Source organism: Lycium ferocissimum, chromosome 3 (genome assembly GCF_029784015.1).
Source record: "Lycium ferocissimum isolate CSIRO_LF1 chromosome 3, AGI_CSIRO_Lferr_CH_V1, whole genome shotgun sequence".
Taxonomy (NCBI): Eukaryota; Viridiplantae; Streptophyta; class Magnoliopsida; order Solanales; family Solanaceae; genus Lycium; species Lycium ferocissimum.
Window position 1 is genome coordinate 3,441,088 of NC_081344.1, and position 8,848 is coordinate 3,449,935.

Here is an 8,848-nt window from a genome sequence, read left to right on the forward strand (position 1 = left end):
GAACGGGTATGTTTTGGCTATATAAGCGAGGCAATGCCTCATTTTTCCCTGCATTGCAAATTCTGCATTCTTTTTCCAGAAATAAAACTATCGAGTCTTAGTGTGTTTCGTTGCCAAATTTGAGTTCGTCGAAGTCGTAGGCGTTTGAGGTACCGCCACTCCTGCGACAGGTATATCCGTTTTATCTTGGGAGGAAGTAATCCATAACCTCGGGTACAGTGAGGGGATTAAATTCCTTAAGGACACACAGTGAATTCTGTGGTCTCGGATATTTTCTTTCTGTGGTCTCGGATATTTTCTTACTTTCTGCATTATTTTTCCAGTCTCTGTTTTTTGCGTTTTTTCCAGTTTCTGGTTTTTTCCGTTTCCAATTGTTGGTTTCTGTTTTCTGATTTTGAACATAGGTTTCATAACAGTTTGTTGGATCGTATCGGGAAAAAGTGTGTTCTCTGTTCCAAAGCCAGCAAAGAATTAGGAACCGAGTTGAAACCTTCTTTGATGGCTAAATCTTTCTATTAAATGTGAAGATATATGCACTTCCTTTTTCCTTCGGATAGTTCGTGTCCTGCTGGCCAGAATCTCCTTTTGGTTTCAGTTACTTTTACGGTTGTGGGAAGTTTGGTGGAAGGTTTTCTTTCCATATTACTTTGCAGTTCTAGATTGTTTATTTCATCTTGTGTGGAATTTTAATTAGAAAAAGAGATTTGTCTCATTCGCATGAAATTAATCTTGTTCAGAATATGTTCTTGCAGGTTAGAGATTCTGGGTGTGGCATTAGCCCACAAGATATCCCACTAGTATTCACCAAATTTGCAGAGGCACGAAGTACATCAAATCGAAGTACTGGAGGGAAGGGTCTGGGGCTCGCCATTTGCAGACGGTATGTTTCAAGTTGTAAATTTGGAAGCATAATTTTTTCGTAGTGTCCATGTTATAAAGGCTTCTTCTACAAGACATCCTCATTTATCTCTGTGGTACAGTGCCTTATTTAGATGTTGTTCTGTGTACTCTCTTGTGTGCCTTGGTTCGCATTATTCATGCACTCATTTGACATTTGAAACGGATGGATGCAGATTTATTCAACTTATGAAAGGTAACATTTGGGTTGAAAGTGAAGGCCTAGGAAAAGGAACCACCGTCACGTTCGTAGTTAAACTTGGAGTCTGCAACCATCCAAATGCATTGCCAATGCTACCTATGGTCCCTAGAGGCAGGCTGAACAAAGGTGGTGATGATCTCTTCAGGTATACACAGTTCCGTGGAGAGGAAGGTGGGATGGCTGTGACTGCTCAACGCCAGCAAAGAAGTTTGTAAATCACGACAAACATTGGTGACATGATAGTACAGAAGACCAGGACTTGTGAATTTGGGATTTCTTCACTGTTTTGTATGCTCCAATGGCAGTGTCTTGTAACTAACTTAATTTAGTGACCTAAAAAGTGAGGTCTAAACATTGCACCATCTTGAAAATATCACTATTTAACTTGTATAGCGAGCTTTAGACAAAAATATGATAGGGCCTACAATGCTCTTAGGAGTGTTTACTTCTGGACAAAAACTGCAGTTGCTCACGGCATTGTGATGAAGTGCTGCTTAACAGTTCCCTTGGTAGGCCAGTCCCTTTTGTGAAGTAACATGTCTCTTGCGAAGACGAAAACGAAATTGTCAAATGTAAAATTTCGTTGGGACAATATACGAGGAATAATCATATGTTGGCACTCGTTCGGAGTCAAATATTATACATCATATGAGACATTTTTCTTTACTTGAATCAATTCTGAACTGGCCTTAATGACAATCTTAAATCGCTAAGAAGATCATGATGGAAAAGATTTATCGACAAAATTTATAGCAAGTCTACATGTCCAAAAAAAAAAAAGGAAGAAAAGAAGAAAACTTACTAGGAATAATTTCAAGCGTTCACAAAAAAACTTCGGGAAATTCTATTCGTTTCTCAATCGTGTCGAGAAGTTATTTGACGAGACACCAAACGGATTGCTTCAAACTATATCCTCGTGAATACTATTTCGAACTGAGATTACAAGGCATATGAGCACTAAGTTCGTCTAAGTTCTTTGAGTACCAAGGTGCCAGATGAACTTGCATCAATTTTCCACTACTTAAAATAATTGTACAATAAAGTTATTTGAGAAACAATTATGGATACTTCCCTATTTAAGCACAAGTCGGTAACCTGAAATAAAGCTGAGCTACTTGTTAAATAGTTTAAATTACATTTATAGTGTGGAAATCTAAACACTAAGGGGTCGTTTGGTAGCTAATTAGGATTATGCAGGTATTAGTTATGCAGGCAATGGTAATGTAGGTATTAGTAATGCACGTATTAGTTATGCATGATTTAGTTATGCAAGGTTTAGTTATGCATAAATTATTTCTCTGAATGTTGGTTTGCTATATTAAAAATTAATAAATATTATATACTTCTTAAAATTAATTTGTTTAGAATTAAATTAAAATATTATTTATTTGAAAAATATTAAAATATTATATTAAAAATTAAAAAATGTATAAAAATATGGTTTGGAAAATGAAAGTATATAAGTACGGAATGATAAGGGTAATATTGTCATTTCAAATTTTTATTCATGTATTAGCTATCCATGTATTAGTTATTCCATCTTCTACCCCGCATAGAATAATACATAAATTCCCTCATAACTTATACATGTATCGCGGGTTTTTAAATTGCAAATCAAACGTCGTTCTAATTTTATACATGAATAACTTGTTCCTAACTAACTACCAAACGCGGTATAAGTATTAAGAAATTAATACATGAATAAAATGTCCCTTTACTAGCGCTACCAAACATGGTATAAGTTAATGCAGAAATTAATACGTGAATAACTTGTCTCTTAACCAGCTACCAAATGGATTTGAAGTGACACCAAAGTGAATGTACCATGCATGATAAGGGTAATAAGCAGTCCTCTAATTAGTTCAAGGGATTAAAGATCAGCTAACGTAAAATAATACAGCTTTAGTTTAAACTTTACGATCCAGAAATGCTTCCTAGTTCCTACAAACTTCGTTTTACTGTTTTCCTTTGAAGTAAGCACAATGTACAGTTCATAGCTTCATGTTCAATCAGACGTTCTAAGCAACATTCATAATGAAAGGACGACATTTTACTTCCAAAAACTCTTGAACGCATATGTAAGCAATAGAGCAGCATAAATTGCTTGAGAATTATCCGAGTCACGTAGTGCATTCCATCTGATGCAGAGAATGACATGCGGCCAATGCATAACTGAATATGAAATAGAGGGTGCACCGAGAATAAAGTATCAAAACTCCATAGCATCTATTCAACTTCATGTACGTAAAACATCGTTTCTTAAAGTACATGAACCAAAAACCGATCGAACATATGAAAGATACTAAATTGGCATAATAACAAGAACAAAAAGTAGATATAGAGCGAAGACTCCTTACACTCCGCCATCCTCACTTCTTTGACTTCTTAGATCCTCCCCTGCAACAAGGACAATATTAATCAGATTTTGTTTTCATCAAATTTTGTTTTAATGCCCTTGACAAGCTTACAGCAAGTTAGTGATAAACTTACTGGGCAGTCTGGGCTGGGGGTGCTGCAGCTGCTGGTGCTGCTGCAGGTTGTACTGGCCTCTCTCCTGGTCCCTGTGAATTAGAAAAAACGAGTTCAATATCATTTAGTGTTATTGTGAATAGTCAAAGTTTCGATGCTGACAACTAGGAACCTGAATTGCGTATGAAATCTACATCAAGCACCAGTTGTTACCTGAGCCAAACGTTCCTCCCTCTTGGCGAACTTTCTTTCCCTGCTTGCCTTGTTCTTTGCCCTCCTGGCCTCAAATTGGTCAGAAAAGGTCTTCTCCCTAGCCTTCTCAGCCTTTGTTTTGTGAATGTTCTCCATGAGCACACGCTTGTTCTTGAAAACATTACCCTTCACCTTCATGTACATGTCTTAAACCCGATTCCAATTGCTGATTAAATCGTTTTAAAGCTATCGATAATCTCCTTAATCCTTACAACAAAACCAAAACATCCCCAGCAAAATCCTAATTTAAGTTTTATATCAAAATTAACCATTTTTAAACACAATTTAGTGATTCTAATTCATCAACACTTCAATTTAACAACCTCAATTTTATTCAATAACAGCTCAAAAGTAGCAATAATAGTGAATTAAACACGTAATAAATGAACTGAATAACGATCTGACCTGGAAAAATAAACTAAAGGTGACAAATAAATCTACTAATTAGAAATTGTGACAAGTTTGACCAGTCAAGGTCAAACTTGTCTTAAAAATGTGATTAAGTTAAATTGGGACTGAATTATAATTTTTAAAACTTATAATCTTTTACAAAATACACAAAAGCCCACACACATTATACAAAATCTTTCAACCCACCCCACAACCCCAACTTCAGTATTTAAAAAAAAAAAAAAAAAAAAAAAACCACTTCCTCAAGCGGCAAAACCGGCGACCACCACCACCATCGCCACTGCCTTCATGTCGTTTTTCCTCTTCAAAATCACTGTTCTTCCTCGTCGCCGTTTCTCTCTCTCTCCATTCTTGTTGCTTTTCTATTCATTCTCAGGTAATGTTTTCTTTCACTTGGTTCAAAAGTTAGGGTTTTGAAATCAAAGTGTGAAAATGATGATTTTGGTTAGAGAAGATGAAGAAGAACATGGGTTTGTCTTGAATGTTGTTTATTTTATTGTAGTTTGGGGCATTTGTTGCATTTGTTGGGGTTTGTGAGTTTGTAAACAGTGGTTGTGGTTGTGAAATTATGGTTTTTGGTGCTGTTTTTGTTCTTGTTCTCCTTATTGTTTCGAAAAAAAGGCTTGCAATTTTGTTGATGTTTTCCAACAACTGAGGTTACTTGTTGCAGCAAATTCAGCACTTGTTTGACAGTTGCAAACATCTGCTGAGGTTGCATGGTTAAAAAACGCCTATTTGGTGTATTTTGTTTAAGTTGTGAGTGAGATTTGTGATGGTTGTGTGTTTGTATGAAATATAGATGTTTTGTGGTTAAATTTAGATGTTTTTGCTGTTGTTGTTGCTGTCATGGTATGGTTTGGGAAAAGTTTTGATTTTATCCAACAGTTGTTGGATAAAATCAAAATAATTGCTGAGGTTTTTGCAGCAACTAAAGCAGTTGTTGCAGCATATTGACAAGTTGTTGTAAAAAATCAAAACAGTTGCTAAGCTGTTGCTACTATTTTTCTATTTCCAACAGCTTAAGAATCTGCTGCAACAAGTAATAAGTTAGTGCAACAACTTCATATTTTGTTGCAACAGACTCTTAAGTTGTTGCAACAACTGATTACTTGTTGCAACATATTCCTTTTCCCTTTTTACTTTGAATGTTACACTAATCAATTAAAAGCTTGTTTTTCTATATCCTGTGTGTAGATAAAATGGCTCAATTAAAAGAAAAGGAGAAAGAGAAACACTTTGCGTCGGAATATTTTAAGTGTGTTCGACAAGCGGGAACAGAGACAAGGAGATGAAGTACAGACTTTTGTATGTTTTATGCTTAACTGCTTATGAATCTCATTGGATGGAAATATTAAGGGAGCATTTGGGGTCAAATTTTTGGAAAGTCTTCTTTTTTGGAAAGTTGAAAAATTCAAAACAAAACAAAAAAAAAAAAAAAAAAAAAACAAAGAGGGGGTGGGGCTTCTAGTGGGCCATGGACACATGGAACTTACACTAGGATGATGATAAAAATCATCTTCTCATTTTGCCTCTAGAAAAAGAAAAAAAAAGAGATGGAGAAAAAAGAATGGAAGAAAGACGCAAGTTATAAAAATGATCATGGAAAAAAAGATTTCATAAAAATGAACATGGAATAATTGTTGGAGCATAGAACTTCTTGCAAAATAGAACGAAGTGAAGAACAAGTAGGAAGGTAGATGATCTTGTTTTATATGTTATGGATGCATGTTATAGTAGAAAATAAATGAAATTCATGGAAATATAGGAGTTGAAGAAACTGATGTGCGTGTGTGTGGCCGTGTAGTGTGTGTTGTGTAGGGGTAGAGAGTTGTTTGAATTTAGCATGTTTATGTGTTGTTGTAATGTGTAGAAAATGAATGAAACTTATGAGATTATATATGTTGAAGTTGGATGAAGGGGATTTGGTAACGAGAAATGAATTAATGTTACCTGCATTTCGGTTGTCGTCGTTATGGATTCTAGGACGTAGAATGGGTTTTAATGATTCAAGTTAAGATTTTAATTGTGTGGGCTGAATTGGAAGGTAATGGGGTTCTAGTATGCTTCCTTGAATTTATGAAAATAATGTGAATGTATGAATTATTGGTGTCATTGATGAATTTGGAAGAAAAGAATGCATTGTGTTGCTTTTGAGTTTAGATAGTTTCGGGTGGAGTAGTACCTTGTTGGAGTTATTTTGAATATTGTATGGATTACTTGGAATGTTCTTGAATCGTGTTCGAATGGTTTTGGATTGTTATTTGAATATGCGATCGTTAATATTAGTTTGAATATATGTAGTTGAATTGAATATGAATGAATGTTGTCAAATTGTGTAGAAAGGAATTATTGACGTTTGAATGCGTTTCGAATCACTTATGGATATTGCTAGTATGGTTGTTGGTTTGGTTGTTGTTTATTTGGCCGAGTTGAATTCTCGGGGAAAATAGGGGAAATCTTTGTCGAAATTTCGTAGAAAAAGTAATGGGTTGGAATTGGATTCTTAGATGTTTATGGCTAATGTTCGACGCCTATTGATGTTATTGTAGATCGTGAGAAGTCGAGACGTAAGTTCGGAGTAGCTTAGGAAGCGGCTAAGGTATGTGAAGCTCACCTTTCTTTTGTTGGCATGTCTTAGTTAAAAATAAGCTATGACACGATTTTCGAGGGGTTGAGCATGTATATAATTCTTATTTGTTTCTCGATATTCATATTCTTAACGTAACCAAGATATGGTTTTTATGTCATTAGTAAGATTTGGATTTCAAAAATTGCATATAAGTTGTGTTTCCAAAAGAGTGATGTCTTTAAATGACTCCATAACTACGACGTCAATGACAATGGTCGGATTGCTTCGATATGTTCGTACGTGATTACTAATATGTAGAAATTAGGCGGTCCGAATTGAATCGATATATGACTATGATCTCTACGATATTTTGATATGCTCATGATATATGATATGTTTTAGTAATGTCGAAAGTTTTATATTATTGGCATTTTCAAGATGCCTTGATATCTTACGTTATATGATTTGTATATATACTCCGGAATATGAATAATCGGTTAATGTCCTTGTTGGGTCTACGAAATGGTTTATGTGCGTGGTTTCTCGCTCTTGTCGTGTATTAACCATTGCGTCCGGCCGGGGCGTATTCTGCACGTTTCTCTGCATTGTTCACCGCGTCCTCCGTGGAGGGCGGGGCACGTATATTTACCGCGGCTTGCTAGCGGGGCGGGGCACGTTATATGATATGATGATATGGGAGGTGGCCGGGATGGCTATGATGATTAGACGTTAGTGGGCGTGTTGCGTGCATTCGCGTTTGATGATCGTAATTACCGCGTCCCTGGAAGATATATGTACACTCTATATATGTATTTTATAAGTTCATTCACCGCGTCCCTTAATGGAGGGCCGGGGCACGTTATATGCTTTTATGATGACTTTATGACATTGATATGCATATGATTTTATAACATTGACACGCATGACATATGTTTTTCAAAGGGCAAGTCTTATGATTTTCCGTACTCTTTACTTAAATATGATCCCGCTTATTATGTTCCATGCTTTACATACTCGATGCCTTCGTCACGACTTTCTTCGGGGGGTCGTTTTACGCGCGAGCAGATGAGTTGAAGATATTGTTGAAGATGTTGATTGGCGAGCTTCGGTTGCTCGGGAGCTTTGCCGAGTCGGAGTATTATGTCATACACGTAACGTGTTAGAGACTTTTCCTTGATCTTTGTGGGTATAAGATGTCGGTTATGTAAGCGGCTATGTAAGCCGACGAGTTATTACGCATTATATTATAAGTTTTATATGTTTTCATATGTTATAGATTTTCATTGATTTGAGAAAACAAAAAAAAAATGTATATTATTCTCCGAAAAATTTTCATTATGTATTTGTGTCATGATTCGATCACTATTGATTGATTATGTGAGTCGGCGGGTTTCTAGGCCTAAACAAGGGTCGGGTGGGCATTTGACGGAAACCAACCGAGGGAGAAAGTAAAAGAGCACGAGGTGTAACGCTATTAGATGAACTCCAGCATCAAGTCAACAAATCTAGAGGAAAGAGTTAGTGAGCGGGGCTTCGAAAGAGAGAAAACACGAAACCTCAAGTAGAAGTTTCGAGTTGGGCATGAAGAAGAAAGTTATAAAAATGAACATAGTGAAGAACAACAAGAAGATAAAGTAGATGAAGGAGATGATGAAGTAGACAAAGATGAAAAAACTAGAGAAGAAACTGAAAAAGATAATGAAAAATCTCGAAGGAGATAAAGAAAATGATGAAAGAGATGAAGAAGAAGGAAATGAAGGGGATGAAGGAGGTGAAGAAGATGCAAAAACTGAAAAGGATAATGAATAAGAAGAAGAATCTACCGTATCGACGACCTTGGCAAGTTAAGAAAAAAAGGAAACATAATGTGGATGTCAATATTCTTAACTAGTATTCTGATCAATAGACCTTAAATAATTTACGGCGTGAGACGAATGAAAATAATGACGTGATAGTGTGGTCAAATTGGCAGTGGCTTTGAAAAATTTAGGGGCATTCTTCTGCAGCAGGGGTTGGAGAATTTCTTTAGGGCTAGTTGCTTTGGGCTC

The 8,848-nt window shown here is 36.0% G+C and overlaps 2 protein-coding genes across 2 annotated transcripts; one reads left to right on the forward strand and one right to left on the reverse strand.

The window, feature by feature from the left end:
• The first annotated feature begins 562 nt into the window (after positions 1-562).
• On the forward strand, positions 563-1,643 carry LOC132050838 (probable ethylene response sensor 1). The gene is made up of 2 exons (XM_059442187.1): positions 563-880; positions 1,074-1,643. Exons 1-2 carry the CDS (start codon positions 741-743, stop codon positions 1,312-1,314), a joined length of 381 nt encoding a protein of 126 aa, XP_059298170.1. The 5' UTR covers positions 563-740; the 3' UTR covers positions 1,315-1,643.
• A 1,633-nt stretch (positions 1,644-3,276) lies between these two features.
• On the reverse strand, positions 3,277-3,961 carry LOC132050839 (large ribosomal subunit protein eL19x-like). Its single transcript, XM_059442188.1, has 3 exons — positions 3,782-3,961; positions 3,590-3,660; positions 3,277-3,496 (listed from the first exon to the last, which is right to left on the reverse strand). Exons 1-3 carry the CDS (start codon positions 3,956-3,958, stop codon positions 3,469-3,471), a joined length of 276 nt encoding a protein of 91 aa, XP_059298171.1. The 5' UTR covers positions 3,959-3,961; the 3' UTR covers positions 3,277-3,468.
• Between the last annotated feature and the right edge of the window lie 4,887 nt (positions 3,962-8,848).